Source organism: Miniopterus schreibersii, assembly GCF_964146895.1.
Source record: "Miniopterus schreibersii genome assembly, chromosome: 14".
Taxonomy (NCBI): Eukaryota; Metazoa; Chordata; class Mammalia; order Chiroptera; family Miniopteridae; genus Miniopterus; species Miniopterus schreibersii.
In genome coordinates, this window is record NC_138114.1 from 49,081,027 (window position 1) to 49,099,395 (window position 18,369).

The following is an 18,369-nucleotide window of genomic DNA, read 5'->3' on the forward strand; positions in this document are numbered from 1 at the left end:
GCATATCTTGCTCTTTAAAAGTGGCTGGCTTCTTTCTTGATTTTTTAAAAAAACAAAATACTTTGGGACCTTCACCTCTGAAATTTACACGCGAGGAAGAAATTTTAACAATAGATGACCGAGCCACGATGCAAACAGTATCATCTACCTTGCTGCTTGAAACATAAGTCTTGGAAAGTGTCTGCCCCGCTCCCTTTTCATTCATTGTTCCTGGCGAGCTGACAGAACGGCCCGGCGCCCTGTTACAGTAGCTCGGCCAAACGATGTCTAATCAGCCACTTAAACATTTATTCATTTCAAAACTCGAGCTCGGTTCGTAATATTAAACACAGATACTTACTGTTTAAAGGCAGACATTCTTCTGTGATACAGGTTTCCTTCTCTTTATGCAGGATCCACACCCCCCCTCCAGCCTCAGAGAACTGAAAGCTATTTCAAAGCTCAGGGAGGTTCTGCCCCCCCCCCATACAGGAAAAAGCCCCGAACAATTATGACAAGGATCCTGCGTGAGTCGTAAGAGAAAGCCCCTCCACTGCAGGAGCACGACTAACATTTGAATACGGTGATGGCTTCACAAGCCAAGAACATTCTATTTGGTTGATTCCAAAATAAAGGGCCCTCTATTTTCCCATACCCTAAAAAGAACAGCTCTGGAAGGGCTGTTGATTTCAATGTGATAGACTTCCTCACTTTGTAACATCCCGTGGATAATGTTATTTAGAAACGAGGCAAAGAACAAAGGAAAGGAGCACCCTTTCCATAATCTCCACTTACCCTGATGTTAAAAAACAACAACCTGAAGTTTTTACATTTTAAGGCAACCCCTACAACTTGGACCTGACGTATTTTTATAATGAACAATGAATTTTTGTTGATAAAATGTGGTAAGTGCGTAAGAAACATACAGATGTTTTATTACAAAGAAGCAAACAGTTAATTCTGCTTTGAAGAGAATTAGAGAAGACTTTGAAAACAGTCAGTGACATTTAAGCCAGGCATTGAGAGCTACTAAGTTGGTCACGTGGAACTGAGTAGGAACCTTGTTTTACTTCCTGTGCCCATCCACCCCCAAACTCTAGGTATTCACTTCTAGCATCACAATTTATTACAGTTCTTTGTCAACATGTCTGGGCCCCTCATCAGGGCGGTTTCACTCTAGAGTGGGACTTCCGTATGTATTTTTTCCTACCCCAGTACTCAGAAGGCTTTCAACCAAAAGCTTTCCCTTCAAAAAGCTTTCCTTATAAACTCAAAGATTCTGACCCCAGTCTCAGAGACATTGATTTTAAAAAACCACAAAATCATTAACATTATATTTTCTTAAAAAGGGGAAACTGCCCTGGCCAGTGTGGCTCAGTGGTTAGAGCGTCAGCATGCACAAAAGGGTTTCGGGTTTGATTCCTGGTCAAGGGGCACATACCTGGGCTGCAGGTTCGATCCCTGGCCCCAGTCAGTCGGGCACATGGGAAAGGCAACCAATCAGTGTGCGTGTCTCTCTCTCCCTCCCTCCGTCCCTTCCACTGTCTAAAAACATCAATGGAAAAGCTCGGCTGGCGTGGCTCAGTGGTTGAGCATTGATCCAGGAGATTGAGGTTTGATTGTTGGTCAGGGCACATGCCCAGGTTGTGGGCTTGATCCCCAGTCGGGGGCATGCAGGAGGCAGCCGATCAATGACTCTCTTTCATCATTGATGTTTCTACCTCTCTCTTCCTCTCCCCTTCCTCTCTCTGAAATCAATAAAAAAAACACATTTTAAAAAAATCAATGGCAAAAACATCCTCGGGTAACAAAGATAAAAAAGGAAAACTGCAAAGGAAAAGATCATGAAAACTTTGGCCCACCCTCCCGAACCTCTGACTCCTATCCTCGGAACGCAGCTATGTCAGGAATGCAGTATGTCAGAAACTACATGTGCGCGCACACGCACACGCACACGCAAGTGGATTTTACTGACACAGGTGGATCAAATATTCAACTTTCAGTTTCGAAATACAAACTGACAGACAAATGATCCAGGAGAAGCACTGAGTCTGATAATGTGTGGGATTAAATTCACGGGGAAAATTCGTGAGCTAACAATAAAGGATTGTGAAGAACACCAAGACCTTGGTGGAAAAAAATGAGTCAATTAGCTCCCGTGAGCTTACCTGCTTCAAGGAGAGCACTGGCGGTTGGAAGACCCAGGTTTCGTCTGGAGCCTGTTAAGCCCTGAGGTCCTGTTCCCGGTGAACCGGAGCTGACCCAGGGCGGTTCGAAGCACCAGATAGGGAGCTAAGGGAGTGTACATGGCCCCCAGCAACTTCTCACCAAACAGGCCTGTCCAACAACTGCCTGCTCCGAAGAGAGTCACATCCCACCACTTGTTTCAACAGAGGAGACTCCAAGCAGGCCGTCCAAAGATCTTACCCGAAAGATCACACCCACGGCCTCTCCCCACGGCCAAGGTGCATGGCCTGGCAACAAAGACAGTCAGGCTGCACGTGGACACGTGGAAGGGAGAAATAACTTGCCATTTATTGTGTTGTTCCCTTCCACTCATGCAAAACCTCCCCACCTCAAACTGACGATGGCAAATGGAGCCTGATTTTAGATTCCCGTCCTTGGTGGCTTTCGCCCAACCCCGGTGTGGGCCACGCGGCAAGAGCGGCCACGTCAGTTCGCTGGTGTGGAGCAGACAAAGCTCGGGCCGCCGGGCCCAGGCCCGCGCTCAGCCTGAGAAAATGGCCCTCTCCGCTTACCTCCCCCGGAACTGAAGCCGCCTCGACGCATTCTGTGCCGCATAAAAGCCTTTTATTACATGTTGCCCTCCTTTGTAATACGGCCCCCCTTTTTGGGGAAAAAAAAAATCTTCAGTAATAAGCCTGCTAGTCTTTTAACAGAAGATAAACAGAGTGCGGTGAACTTAAAACCCCTCTATTTTGTTCCACCCAACCACACAGCATTCCGTGTTGCTTTCATTTCCTTTCTTTCCGTTTCTGTTAATAGTTATTTTTAAAGAATTAGAACAGGAGCAGGTCAATAATGCATACAGATGTTACAAAAGTATTAGGCCGGGCTCTGTGTAGAGAAACATGTGAGCGGTTAATGGGCTAAGATAATTCATAACCCTTCCTTTACCAGATGCATTTTACCTCTAATCCCACTCCCACGACAGGTGGTTCCCTTGAAACCTCCCTGCAGAAAGTGGCTCTCAGGTCAACGACCATCATCAACACCAGCGCAGATGTTTACAGAACATCTGCTATTTTCAGGGCGATGCTGGGTCTACGAGTAAACAAGACGAAGACAGAAAACCAACATTGGCTCTTCCCCCTCTTGGGCTGTTCATGGTCTTCTATGTCCTTCCTTCTCTACCACATGAAGGCACCCGCTTGCTTTCCCTCTTCACGTCTTCTAGGTTGAGTCAAAGAGTTCTCCTGAATTAACCCTCCCAGCTGGCCCTGCTCTTCCCCTCGTGGGCCAGGAACACCCACGGAAGAGACTCAATCGACTGGTAACTTCTGGGCTCTCTCTCCTAGAGCTGGAAGATGGTTGGGTATCTTAGAAAAAGAGGCTCAGGCGACCTGGCCTAAGCATCGCCCATTGGCTCCACTTTGACCCAGGATCTAAGAACAAACTCCCCACCTGCTGGCATCCCCGGAACATACGTGATTTTTGGTGTTCGTGGCATTAGAATAAGAAATTCTGTCGAGCTATTTTCTGTGGCCTTCTCACCATATTGGAGATGCACACACCAGCCACATTCTATCATGGATATTTTCATGACCACCACCCACCACTCCCTGCATCGCCTGACGAAAGAAAGGGAAGAAGCTCCAGATTTCACAGAACACTAGAGAGTTATTTACAAATGAGCAAAGGAGTCTCAAGACTGGGTGAAAAATAATGATCTAAAAATCCTTTATAATCTCCTTTGAAATACTTAGTATTAATATCACCAAGCATACTATAGCTACATTGGTGGCCAATTAATATGTGTGAAAAAGCTAAATATGATTCCTAAGGGCCCAATAAATATGCCACAAGTTTTACAAATATTTAGCTCACTACTAACTTTCATTATAGGTCTTAACTCGAAATTGTAAAACTGGGTTTTCATCATTTACAGCAATGATGACCACCTTAAACAGCCACAAAGGAACCTGTTTTATTACTTTTCCACCATGGATATTATGTTTTGAAATATCTGGTCCACCAAACAAAGTAATTTCTAACAGTAAATTTCATTTATGTCTAAAAACAACAATGGATGGTTCTGCTCTCTTTCTCCCGCTTTTCATTTCCTATTCAGTCCTACTTTTTTTTTAATTAGCCTTCCCTTCCATTTTTCCCCTCCCTAAATTTACAGGGAACACACACACGCACATATATTCACGAATCTTAAACAAACACGTTCAGAGACAAAATGGTAAGCAGTTTGTAAATGTAAGTAGAATTCAATTACTTAACAGTTTAATAATAAAATTTCCAGAGTCCCTGGAAATATCCACCAGGCTTCCCCATCTTCACACGGGGTATTTCTCACCTTCCAGCATATTATTCATATACTTACAGGAAGTAAACATACGAAAGGTTTATGGAGGCCTTTGGGCTAACCTCCCATGATTAATTCCAAACAGTTCTCTCCAGAACCTAGTATGTCTAAACCCTAAAAATACATGTGTCAGGCCTTCGATTCCATCCCTAGAATCCCAAATCTAACTGTCGGGGGAAAGTACCCTTCTTGGGGGCCTGAGTTGCTTGGCCTGGTGCCTCGCTGCACATTTAGCTGCGTAGTTAATCCCCCGAGCAGCGCCCACTGTGGCATGCCTGCTATTCTTTACCATCTGGAGCCTGGAGTTGATATAAGCTTGAACCACACATGCAGGAGAAAAGAAAATAGAAAAAAAAGAAAAACCCCTCTCATTCGCATTTAACTGAAATTGGTGGCAGAACAATACACATGCCATCTAGGCTTTGTACACTTGTAAGGAAGGAAAGAAAGGGCAAAGTACAAACCTTCTCCTTTGTTTTCTGGTTCTCTGCTCTAAGGTCTTCATATTCGCCTATTGCTGAAAGAAAAGAAAAGGAAAGAACATTAGAACGCTATCGAAAGTTTACTGTAGGGACACCTGGGAACCCAACCAACTGCCACTGTCTATTTACTCGGGTGGGGGCGGCGTGCAGCAGAGGCCACAGAAGGCGGGCTCCTGCCTTTAAGAGTAAGGAAGAAAAAAGAGATCAGAGAGGATGTGAGGCCACCAAACCGGATTTCGGTTCTCCCTAGGTCATTAGGAAGACCTGTGAGCCTTAAGTGACCTATGACAAGTCACCTCTCTTGGCTACTCAAGTCTTGGTCCTGGCAGGTGGTGTTCCCTGAAGTTCCTCCCAGCACTATTAGTCTGTGGTGCTGTAACAAACAGAGGTTTGTTTTTCAAATCAGCCGCCAGAAATTAAGTAGGCTTACACATCCAACTCACTGTCACACATCTGCTTTGTCATCCCCAGAGCAGAAAGTTCATGCTCTGAGCACTCAGCTAAGAACAACTGCTTTCAGGCACTGCGAGATCATCACGCACCAAGCCGTGACCACATACCCACCAGATTCATTCCACTAGGCTGGAAAAACATGAATTATTTGGAAATATTTCCAACTATATGGAAAAAAACACACACAGCAGTTTTCAACTTAAAACCCTCTATTGCTAGAAAAATGAAGTAACCCGAACCCCCACATTTATCTTTCAGCCAAAGCACCATTTTTATTTTTTAATTTATTTTATCATTTTATTTTATTTTATTTTATTTATTTTATTATTTTATTTTATTTTATTTATTTTATTTTATTATTTTATTTTATTTTATATTTTATTTTATTTTATATTTTATTTTATTTTATTTTATTTTATTTTATTATTTTATTTTATTTTATTTTATTTTATTTTATTTATTTTTTATTTTATTTTATTTTATTTTATTATTTTATTTTATTTTATTTATCCTTACCCAAGGACATTTTTTCCATTGCCTTTCAGAAGAGTGGAAGGGGGGGAAAGAGAGAGAAACATCGACGTGAGAGAAACACATGGATTGGCTGCCTCCCACATGCGCCCCGATCAGGGCAGGGCGAGCCTGCAACAGAGCTACTGGCCGTCTGTAGGCCGACGCTCTAACCATTAAGCCAAACAGGCCAGGGCTAAAGCACCATTTTTAGATGTCCTTACAGTTAGGATGCTACATTTAGAGCGGACGATGGGAAGGAGAAAGATCTGGGATGGATGGCGGAGCAGTGTCCCGGGGGGCTCGCAGAGCTGCTGCCCACTCCCAGACCAGCACCCTGACTGCTACCAGACACCAGCAAATGATCTTTTTTTTTCGAATTATATACTTTTCCTTTCTAAAATTTTAATCGGATTTATGTACAAAACGTTTTTCTTAAAAAAAAAAAAGACAAACAGAATGTCCTATTTCTTTGAATAACATAAAGACAGAAATAAAATATCTGAAACCAGGGGCTACAAGAACATCCCAGGTATCTGGTCATTAACTCTAACGTGTATGATTTTAACCACTGAATCAGAGAGCACCCAGAAATAGACAAGTCACACGGTAAAGTCCATGTTTTATTTCCTCCAATCGTGACCCAAAGCGTTTAGAATAGCTACTGTGATGGTAGAACCCAAATCTGAAAATCCAATTCAAATGAGCAAATATTTATGGAATTATACCACCACTGTCCAGAAGTTTTATTAGCACTCCATCTAAATAAGAATTAATGGACAATTTTATTGAAGCCACGCCCAAAAAGAATCCTTGGAAATTAGCCCATAAAACAGCTTGACTGTATACACGTAAAGATACATCCCCTTTAAAAATAATTACATTTTCAATAGAAGATCTGATTAACCACAGAATGCAGCTCGCTACACAGCAGCTCCTCATCAGCCTCCATCACACAAACCCCAGCCAATGAGTACAAACCAAATTGTTCTTGGTTCTGAAAAATCAATGAAAAGCTCCCTCTCCTTTTTACAAGAAAGAAACAAGAAGTAAGAGATGCTCAAAATATGCACTCATGCCACTGGGTAATCTGTGCTCACAGTTCCAAATCTTATTACTATTTCTAACATTGCTCTGAAAAATAAATATATACTTTATGGAGAGACTTTGCATTAGTTTACTTGACATTTAAAAGCATCACCCAAGCTGGTTTGGCTCAGTGGTTAGAGTGTTGGCCTGCAGACCGAAGGGTCCTGGGTTCGATTCCAGCCAAGGGCATATACCTCGGTTGCAGGCTCGATCAGTCAGGGCATGTGTGGGAAGCAACCAATCGATGTCTCTCACATCGATGTTTCTCTCTCTCTCTCTCTCCCCCTTCCTCTCCCTCTCCAAAGCAATGGAAGAAATATCCTCAGGTGAGAATTAAAAAAAAAAAAAGTATCTGTAGATAAAGCTGAAAAGTCAAAATTGATTTACTACTCTATTCTTATTGACCTACTCTACAGACATACAAAACAAGCAATAAAGGCTTATAAAACCATGATCTCACACTGACATTAAGAAATTTTTTTTTGTATTTAAAACATCGGGTAATGGCTTTGAAGGCTTTTTAAAAATACCGATACTATTCTTCCATTATATTGCCAATAGAATTCAGATGAAACATTATAGACTCCCAATTACTGGGTCTTTAAGAAAAGGGTTCATTAAGGGGTCACCTATCGTATCTTAATGGAAATCACAGAAAATATGTTTTATTGTGATTATGTGGGAGTTAAAAAAAAATAGCAACAAAGCCAGGTACAAGGAAAGGAGATGAAAAGTGTGAGAATTCAGCCACTTGGTAGAGGGAAGAGGGATAGGACATAAAAGGAAAGAAAAACAGTTATTAGTATTTTTATTTCTTTGAAGTTAGAAAACCAAGCTCATTGTTCTAAATAATACTTACACACACACATACCCCGTAGTGAATACATATGCAACCATCCTCAGCAAAACTGGCAAAAACGGAAGTGCCCTACATTATATCCAGCTACTTCTTTTTGGGCACATGGAAAGCCTTCTTAATGGGCCCAGAACTGGCTCACAGTTTGCAAACTTTAAGTCAGCTGTGCAGCTCAAGTGATTTGATGAGAGACGCTCCACATCTTGAACTAACCGATGAGAAAGAAAAGATGGATTTGACCAATTCTCTGCTGTAAGAAAAATATCCACAGCTTGGAAAGAGGTCATCTCCCAGTCCAGAGGTATAGTACACTTCACTGCACCACAAGGTCACACACAGCACAGTAATTAAAAAGTGCAGACTAGTCCCAGCCCAAGCACATAGTAGCCAGGGGACCTTGGACAAATTGGTTAATCTGAGTCTCGTTTCCCTCATCTGGAAAATGGGAATAATCATTCATTATACGGGTCTCACGGTGTTGTTACGAAGAGTGAGTAAGTCAGCGCGTGCCATGGAGGAGAGCTTAGGCATATTAAGTGTCCAATACACGTTTGCCATGGGTATTGTTACTGATCCAGCGAAGCACATGGAATCTTGTGTGCATGGCAAGAGACAAGGCTGCTCTCTAAGGCCCTCGGCCTGGGGCTTGCTTCTGTCACATCTGGTCTGAGAGACAGCCTGGCAGAAAATCTCTGAAACCCTAGGCACTACTGTCCTCCACCAGGTAAGCGGACAGCGGGGGCTGAAGACCAACCGTAGTCTGGCAAAGAACTGGAAGCATATCCAAGAGCTGTGCTTTTCAATTCTGGCTGCACATCAGAGTCATCCGAGAAGCGTTTAAATGATACAGGTGTCTGGCCCCCCCTCTCCACCCGTCCCTAACCCAAGATTCTGGTTTAACCAGTCTAGGGGAGACTTTGGGAATCCATATATTTTTAGAAGTGAGCACCCCAGGTGATCGTGATGTGCAGCCAAGGAGGGGAATCACCACCTAGGAGTCAAGGACGGAAGAAAACAGAAGATGCGGAGAAAATGAGGCGAGTGTCAGGCAGAGCACGTGTTTCAAGAATTACGCTGGTTTTCTATTTCCTAACTCCCTAAATTCCAAGACAGGGAGTTTTCTTTCCAAACTGCAAATCATACCATAGCCAGTCCAGGAGGCAGCGGAGTATACCTAGTTGTTTCAGAAACACAACAATTAAACTTGATAACTACAGACCGGTAACACCTCTGGCTAGGCTGAAAGCAGTCAGCTGGCCTGGGAACTCTCAGTCCCAGGTAGGTTTAGTCACCCCATCTCTAGCATTAGCTCCAGATCAGCATTTCCAACCAATACCTTCCAGACCTGCACTGTCAAATATGGTAGCCACTAGCCACATGTGGCTGCTTACGTTTAAGTTATTTAAAATTAAATTTAAAATTCAGTCCTTCAAGTAGCATGAGCCACACTTCAAGTGCTCAATAGCTACAAGTGGCTAGTGGCCACCACAGTGGACAGTGGACACAGAACATCCCTATCACAGGAGAAGAAAGTTCTACTGGACAGAACTATTCTGGACATCTCTGTCCTCAAACTCAGCAGGTTGGAAAGTGACTTCATGGACTGTCATTCACTGAAACCTCCCGCTTCCTGTGCGCAGGATCTCCTTCCACTGGTGTCATCACCCACCTGGTCCTCGGGCTAGCACCTCAGGATCACCCTTGATTCCCTACTTGCTCCCACCTCCAAAAGATCATCAAACTGCTCAGATCTCCTCAAAGGACTCTCCAATCTGCCCTTCCCTACAGCCAGTACCTCTGCCCTAATTCCGACCCTTAATAACGGCAAAACCTTCTTTTCTAGCCTCTACCCTCCCTCTAGCCCAAGTTCATTCTTTGCAAGGTAGACAGCACAGTAACAAAACAATCCGGTCATTTCACTCTCTTATTTAAAAGCCCTCAAGATGTCAGGACCCCACTCTCTCCCCCTGCACCCCACCATTCAGCCTCGGAGACCACAACCCAAAGTCCGAATGCTTCCCCGAACCCTCTCAGGCCTTCAATACTCAGGTGCTTTTTACGCATTTCAACCGTCATTTCTTCTACGAAACCCACCCCATAAACTCAGGCAAAACCCAGCCTTTGTATTTCTAATATTACCAGGGTGCACTGTTCACATCTCTACTGGGTAGGGCATCTACATGTGACGTTATGAGTTATCTGAGCATAGGTCTGCCTTCTTGCTCTCTCCTCGACTCACTGCTCACACCCAGCAGAGCACCAAGCACAGAGACCATGCCTATGCTGAACCAGTGGCTGGTTCATGTCCATCTGTGATGTAGGGCAATTAAGCCCAGTAGTAACATCCCCATTTTAAAGACTGAGAGTCAAATCCCACAGTAAGAAACGATGGAGGCAGAACCACTCTACTGATTCCCGCTCATTCACGTGAAAAACACTGCTGAGCGTGACCGTGTACAATGTGCTAACGCGCCGGGCCAGAAATAGGCCTCGAGGGTGGGGCGTGTGTCTCTAGGCATCCAGACGCCCACATCTAGCACAGCGCCTGACACACAGGAGGCACTTGATAAACGGGTGTTGACGTACCAAGGAGAATGGATCTAAGTCTTCACATGAACAAACCATGAGAAAGCATGCTCTCCTCCCTGTATTGAAAGGGTCTCTTCGTCATATGTCACTTAATAAAAATGAAGCTTTAAAGAGCCATCAAATATAACCAGAAAACACTGCCTCATGAGCTCTCCTAATGCAGCTTTCTCATCCAGAGTCTGCATCTTTGAGGCTCTTGGACACCACTTACTCGTGGGGAGTGGGGACGTGAGTCATAACAGATCATGTGCAATTAGGACAGGACTCCCTTCTGCGCACATCCCAGTGGGTCCTGCTCTTACAGCCAGAGTAGAAAGACAAGTCACTTATACCTCACTTGTTAACTGAAGCATCAGAAACGTCAGGGAAAACACTGCTGGAAAACTGATCAAAAAATGAAGGTGACAGATTTCACATCTGAAAATAAATTATGCTGAGCCTGAAATTCACGCACCACTTGGTAGAATACATAGCCGGGTGTTAATGAATTAATGACGCTTAAGAAGTACTCACGACAAACTATATTAATGATTTCAAATTAACCAACAGAAAGGGAAGAAACTGAGTAACTTCAAAGTACATAAGTTTGGCTTCTGGTCTAGTATGTAAGAAACCTGTAAAATGACACCTCATCCTCACCACAACAAAAAAGCTGAACAAACTGAAAATCAACAACTCTTCTTATATTTATCAGAGGATTGAGGGCAAATCGCTACTCCAAAAACTGGAGAGGCAATCGAGCAGATACAGAGGACCACGGCTTTAACTAGAGTAGCAGCCAAGGTACAGAAGCTGCTCACTAACCAAGGCAGGGAAACCTGAACTGTAATGACCAACTGCTGGAAGCTCAGTTCTAACAAGTCTGAGAGCTAAGAACCTCAGGAGATGGACCAGTCTTAGGAGGGTCCCACACTTTTTTGAGTTCTACCTCCAACAGTGCTCGCAGGGCCTCACAGTGCGTATCAGAGAAAATTTCACCACTGCTTCTGGCCAGGGAGGGGGGAAGTAGCCATTCTGAAATATATTCAGAGCATTCTGTTCTTCTTAACAGGCCTGCCCTCAAGAGAAATTATTTTACTAGAGCCTACCGGACTTGGGGGAAGGTACTAACCCAACTCCAGCCCCCTCCAGCATTCCCATCTCAGGTAAGGAGAGAAACAACAAAACTGAAAGGCCCTTGTGAAGGTCACAGCCCAGGGGCACAGGCTCCCTAAAAGACTAAGACCTTACTGTAGGACTATTCGCTTCCCTTTCCCCATTCCCTACCACCACACGAATGTTCATAGCAGCTTCACTCAGAATTGCCAAAACTTGGAAGCAATGGTCATGTTCACCAACAGGTGAGTGGATAAACAAACTATGGTACGTCCATACAACATGGTATTATCCAGCGATAAAGAGAAATGAGCTATCAAGCCGGAAAAAGACATGGATGTAACTAAGTGAAAGAAGCCAATCTAAAAAGGCTAAATACTGTAAAATTCCAACTGTATGACATTCTGGAAAGGGCAAAACTATGGAGCTTGTACAAGGATCAGTAGTTGCCAGGAGTTCACGGGTAAGGAGGGAGCGATGAATAGGTAGAAGAGAGGAAATTTTTGGAGCAGTGAAATTATTCGGCATAAAAATGTAAGAGTAGATACAGGTCATACATTTGTCAAAAACATAGAATGTACAATATAAAGCAGGGGTGGGGAGCGTCCGGAGCGTCTCGCCCTGCCAATGCAACCGCAGGTGGGGCTCAAAATGCAGTAAATCTAGGAGCTTTTTTCATACCTAATTTTTAAGTTGATAATTTTGTATGGCCCTCCAATGATGTTATAAATATCCAAATGGCCCTTGGCAGAAAAAAGGTCCTGCCCCTCCCCGATAAAGCATGAACCCTAATGTAAACTATGAACTTCAGTAGTTAATAATAAAATATCAATAATGGTTCATCACTTCTAAGAAATGCACTACACTAATACATGATGATGACAGGGAAAATGGGGGGCGGGGACGGCATGTAATAATTCTCTGTACTTTCTGCTCCATTTTTCTGTAAGTCTAAAACTGCTCCCAGAAAGTCTTATTTACAACAAACATATGAATGTCAGAGTCACACGCTGATTTGTGCCACAGAAGATTTTAACTGAAAGGATCCTAATATGTGACTGTTCATTGCACCATATACAAATTTCAGAACTCGTGTTTTAATGTTGAAAATGCTTAGCCAGCATGGTAAGCAGAGAAAAACAAAAGCCGTCTTCCTTCCATATTTTAAAGCAAAGCCTGACTGTGTTACAGCTTGACAGAATAAAATCTACAGCACACCAAAATTTAAAACGCACATACTTTTTGGATCCAACTAGTCCAGCTTTGAGAATCTGTCCTACAGCTGCATTTACAGATATACGTGTACAAGAATGTAAGCAGCACTATTTTCAATGAACTTTCATTTTATAAGCTTTAGATTTGCAGCAAAACTGCAAAGATAGTCCAGAGTTCCCATACACCCTACACCCAGTTCCTACTATTATCACCACCCTACCTTGGTATGGTACATTTATTACAATTAATAAACCGATACCTACATGTTATCATGAGCAAATCCATACTTGATTCATACGTCCTTAAGTTTTTCCATAATGCTCTATTTTTTATCCAGGATCTCATCCAGATACCACATTACATTCAGTTGTCATGTCTCCTTAGACACCTCTTGGCTGGGACAGTTTCTCAGACTTGTCCTGTGTTTGATGACTTTGACAGTTTTGAGGAGTACCGGGCAGGTACTTGGTAGAATGTCCCTCCATTGGGATTTGTCTGATGTTTTCCTCATGGTTAGCCTTACGGGCTACGGGTTTTTAGGGGGAGACCCAGAGGTAAAGTACCATTCTCATCACCTCTTATCAGAGGTACATACTATCCTCCTGGAGGCTGGAAACAAAATGACCACATCTCCCAGAAAAAAAAAAGGTGCATACTCTCCACATGACTTAACTCACCACTGAAGTTGACCTTGATCACCCAGCTGAGGTTCTGTCAGGTTTCTCCACTGTAAAGTGGTGGTTCTGCCCTGTCCATGCTGTCTCTTTGGAGGGAAGCCACAATGTGCAGCCCACACGGAAGGAACAGGGCACTATGTCCACCTCTTGAAGCAGGACTATCTACGTACATTATTTGGAATTGTTTGTACAGAAGATCTGTCCCTTCTCCCTGTCTATTCATTTATTTTTATCAGTATGGACTCAAGAATATCTGTTTCATACTTTGGGTCATAATCTAATATTTTGTTGTTCAAATTGTTCCATCTTTGGCCACTGGAAGTTCTTTCAGTTGGTTCTTGTCTCTCCTGCCTGTGGGCTTATTTGTTTGGGGACTTCCTCAGTTTCTGGTACAAGATGCTCCAGGCTCATCATATCTATTTCCTGCCTCAGCCACCCCAGTCCTAGAATCAGCCATTCCCCCCAGGAGTCCTGTTCTAATCTGAGAATGATATAATCTTAGATTTTATTGTGGTTTGTACCCTCCAAAGGATCATAGTACATAAAAAGATGTACTACATATCTGTGGCATTAAAATTTTACAGGGAGGGGAACTGATGGGGGGGAGGGGATGGATAAAAAGACTCCTTAAGAGAGTATAATGAAATAAATACTGAGAAACAATGAGTTAGATGGAATAGGTCATTGTACTTTTACTTTAGATGCTTACTTTTTCCCATGGACATAAATTTACTATTTTATCTATGTAATGGGAGTGTTAAATGAACAGTGAAATTCTGACTAGAAGGTGTAGTCCCTTAGCTGGTACTGCGTTTCCATCTCGTGGAGGGTTGCCCAATGGATGACTCTTCAGCAGTGGCTAACCAACTTAAAGAGGAAATTGCATTTTTAATAAGTACACTGGTTTGCAACAAAAACCATATGACCCACAGGGCTTGAAATATGTATCTGGTCATTCACAGAAGAAGCTGGTGACCAACTCTGTATGGATCCAACACTGACAGTGCTTCAGCTTTTCCAGACTTACAGGGTCATTGTATGGCCAACAGTTTCAGCCCTTTTTTGGTCAAATAATGCTCCAGCCACTTCCTAACCTAGACGTCAAGGGGCCTCCTTTAACGACTACTTCAGCTCCAAGAAGAAGCTTGACTAAATTTCCATCTGAACCTTAAGCACTAACTCAAAAGTCTTGAGGAAAATCCTAGTAAGTAAAGATAAAAGGAGGTTACCTTGTTTTGAAACCAATTGCCTCACCATAGGAAGTCCGTTTCAAATAGTGTTAGCTCGAGAACAGCCCGTAACTTTTGTGTTGTTTGTTGTTGTTTTGGAATTATGTACGAACATCCCTACAGTTAAGTGACAATCACTCTCTTCAGAACTTCCTCAACAAGTTCCAAATGACACAACATTACTATGTTGACCGGTTCAGTGGACAGCCATTGTTTGCGTCTCCCCAGCCTGCATCCCCCCTTCTGGTCCTGACAGGCCATTCCTTTGTGGACAACTGCTCCAAATCCACTGGTCTCTGTGGGGCTGCCAATCAAGGTGCCCTGCCCTTCTCTGGCCAAAGGACTTCAACACATGACCCAAACTAGATCAATGAGACAGTCTTCCTGCAATTTACAGGCCTGCCACCATCTCTACAGCAGGAGCTCCTCAGCAGCAGGGACAAGATTTTATTCATTTCTCTCTCTCTGATGCCTAGCACAGTGCCTGGCTATGAATATTCAATGCATGTGCATTGCATAAATTACAAAGAAAATCATGTACCTTAAACAAATGCCCAGCTAAGTCTATCATTTCCCAACAGAATTCTGGAAGGGGAGAAAATTGTATGATGTTTTGTAAGGGAAATGTCCACTTTCGTAGCTAGGAAATATGCATTGGAAATAGTATCCCAAGTTGCCATTTCTCAGTGCATTAGAGATGTCAATCAGTCCAATAAAATAAAGCCCCCAAAAAGACAAAAGGAGAATTACCTCATTACCTCAACATCTGCTTGAACATAAGCAATCGCACACTGGCTAATTTTTTTTTTTTAAAGGGCATAATATAACTTTCTGGAAAGACATAATATAGCTAATTATACCATTCACTAGAAGGGAACATACAATGTTTTGAAGTAATTCAGAAGTGGGTGTGATTGCTAAGACACAGAGCTTAGGAAATGGTAAGTATAAATTAGAGATTGTTCATATTATGACAGACTCCGTCATTACATTTCACAACTTTTGTCAAAAGCAACTTTATTCACCGCACCACTGAAGGCTTCACACTAGGGGAGGCTGCTGTCAGCTCTGCCAGTCAGGGTAGAGAGGAACCTTCCTTCTGAACTCCCTCCTGGGGAATGGGTTCAAATTCCAGACTTAAAGCTCACTAAGGAAGGAACAAGATGATGAAACCTCAATGGTCAATGAACATCTAAAAAGATTTCAAACCTCACTGAGAACCAGGTAATACAAAATTTTTAAAGGTACCACTTTTGTTCATCAGATGGGCACAATTAAGAAACTTGTCAGGCTGTTGGTGAGTGTTGAGCAGCGTGTGGTTTCATGCGTGCTGCTGGGGGAAATGTGAACTGGTACAGCCATTTTGGGGGGCACTTTTGCAATGTCAAGCAAGCAAAACTTTGTGTGCACATACCCTCTAATCTACCAATTTCATTTCTAAGAATCTATCCTAGAAAAAATATTTGTAATTTGAATTAAGAGTCTTCAGGGGTGGGTGAAAGGGTAAAGGGGAACGAGAGGAACAAACCTCTAGTTATAAAATAAATAAGGCACAGGAATATAATGTATAGAGCCCAGGGAATATAGTCAATAATATAATAACTTTGTAGAATGACAGATGGTTACTAGACTTATCGCTGTGATTGTATCATGAGATATATAAGCGTTGAATCACTATGTTGTACATCAAAACTAATATTACATGTCAACTATACTTGAATAAAAAAGGCTTTATGTTTCTGGGGGGCTGTTATTAGAAATTTTAAAAATACTAATAGAATCCAGCCCTTCACTAAAACACTTGAAAAATTCCAGATAGAGGCATTTTGTCCACCCACCAGGTTCAAGGATGCCTTTGACTTTATGACCTTGAGCTAATCTACAATGGGAGTTCACCCAACACTTCCTAGATACCACAGAGGAATGTGTTCTGACCACTTCAGTTTGGTTAAAGAATTTCCCCAAAAGTCACACAGTAAACAAGCTCACAAAGTAAACAGCAAACAGATTTGTTTCCAGGAGTATGTACTCCAGAGGGATAAAGGTACCCAGAGGGATTCACATACCCTTGCAAATGGTACCCTTGCTAGTTTTAAGGAGCAACAGACAGGTCATAGCCCTGGGCAGGATCTCATGAAATCATCTGGTATAGCCCTAGCCTTGAGTCAGGTGAGATTAATTAACCATAAGACCCCTGGAAAGGATACCGACTCCTCCAAGTTCACAGAGTTGATGAGCCCAGCAAAGAGAAGTGAAAGAGCTGGGCCTAAGCACCAAGGATTAGCCACAGAGAGGGGGCCCTATGTGGCCCTTCCACACAATGGCCATGCAGCAAGTTAGTCAGAAAAGCACAAGTTCCTACATGTTTTCACTTCCTAAATTTGTATGGTTCCTCTGTTTCTTGACCCATACTCTCAGGCCACCCTTTGGTCAGGGTAATAACCATTTCAGATTTAAAAAGTGTTATGCTCACATTAACTTGGCTTTGTTCAGAAGTGTGGCAAGTGATGAAAAGCCTCGATTAAAACAATCCTTGATTACGGGGCAATCATCCAAATGCCAGGCCGTGTGGAAACGCATGTGCACGGCCTGGCTTTCCAGCCGAGGAGAGCCAGGTCTTAATTCAGGAAGCCAGACGCCGGCGCGGTGTTGTTTCGCTGACTAATAAAATGCTAAAAATGGGAAGTGATAAAACATATCGTGGCCTGGAGATCCCAGCTGGGTACCCGAGGAGGAACTGGAGCAAACCCGCAGGGGAGCGGCGCGCCGCAGGCCTCCCCGCGCCGAGGGCAAGGGTGGGGCCGAGCGCGCGCGCGGGCGGCGGAGCTGCCCACGCCCTCCGCCCCCCCAGGGACCCAGCCGCGCGCGCCAACCCCGCCTGGAACGGGGCACCGTGGGCCAAATCCGCGCCGAGCCCCAGTCCCTTCCCCCCACCCCCCAGATCGCCAGCGAAAGCAACCGGCGCGTGGCGTTTCCCGCACTGCCGGGGCCGCCCCTGCCCGGCACCCGCACGTCACCCTCGGCCCTGGGCTGGCCAAGGCGCGCGGGGCGCGGGGCACGCTTCTCGGCGGGGAACGGAGCTGCAGGGGTGACCACGCGGCCGCGACGCCCGCGGCCCGGCCTCCCCGCGCCCGAGAGCCGGCGCCCGGGAGCCGTCCCCGCGCCGGGCCGCGCCTGCCCGCACCTGGCGGCCGCGCGCCCGCCTACCTTGCTCCTTGAGGGTGGTGATGAGCTGCAGCTGCTTCTCCTCGTCCGAGCTGTTCATTTTGACAGGTGGGGTCGGGAATGCGGAGCGAGGCGGGAGAGCGAGGGTGCGCGGGGAGGGGCGGGGCGGGAGGACCGCGGCGCCGGCGGCGTGCGCTCCGCCACCCGGAAGCTGGACTCGCGCCCGCTCCTCCTCCCGGCGCGGAGCGCACGGCGGGCCGGCCCCGCGCACCTCCCCGGCCGCCCGGGCGCCGCACCTGCGGGCGGGGCCGCGCCCGCCGCCCGCGCGCCCGGGGTGGGGGCGGGGAGGGACCGCGCGGGCCCCGCGGCCGCCGCCCTCCCCCGGCCTCGGTGGCGGCTGCGGCTCGGCGTCCCCCGCGGGTGCCCGCGCCGCGGGCCGCGCTGGCGCAGGGAGTGCGGGGCGCGCGCCGCCCCC

At 44.8% G+C, this 18,369-nt stretch overlaps 1 protein-coding gene across 2 annotated transcripts in view; it reads right to left on the reverse strand.

Moving 5' to 3' along the window:
- Positions 1 to 18,124, reverse strand: part of SHTN1 (shootin 1) — an 81,449-nt gene extending 63,325 nt beyond the window's left edge. The window contains exons 1-2 of one of the 2 annotated variants that reach the window (XM_081158761.1): positions 17,937 to 18,124; positions 4,999 to 5,051 (exon numbers count right to left, since the gene is read on the reverse strand). In XM_081158761.1, the coding sequence (XP_081014887.1) occupies positions 4,999 to 5,051; positions 17,937 to 17,994 (111 nt within the window). In that variant the 5' untranslated portion in view covers positions 17,995 to 18,124. The remainder of the gene's footprint in view (positions 1 to 4,998; positions 5,052 to 17,936) is intronic. The other variant, XM_081158760.1, reaches the window with a different exon arrangement.
- Positions 18,125 to 18,369: the final 245 nt, after the last annotated feature.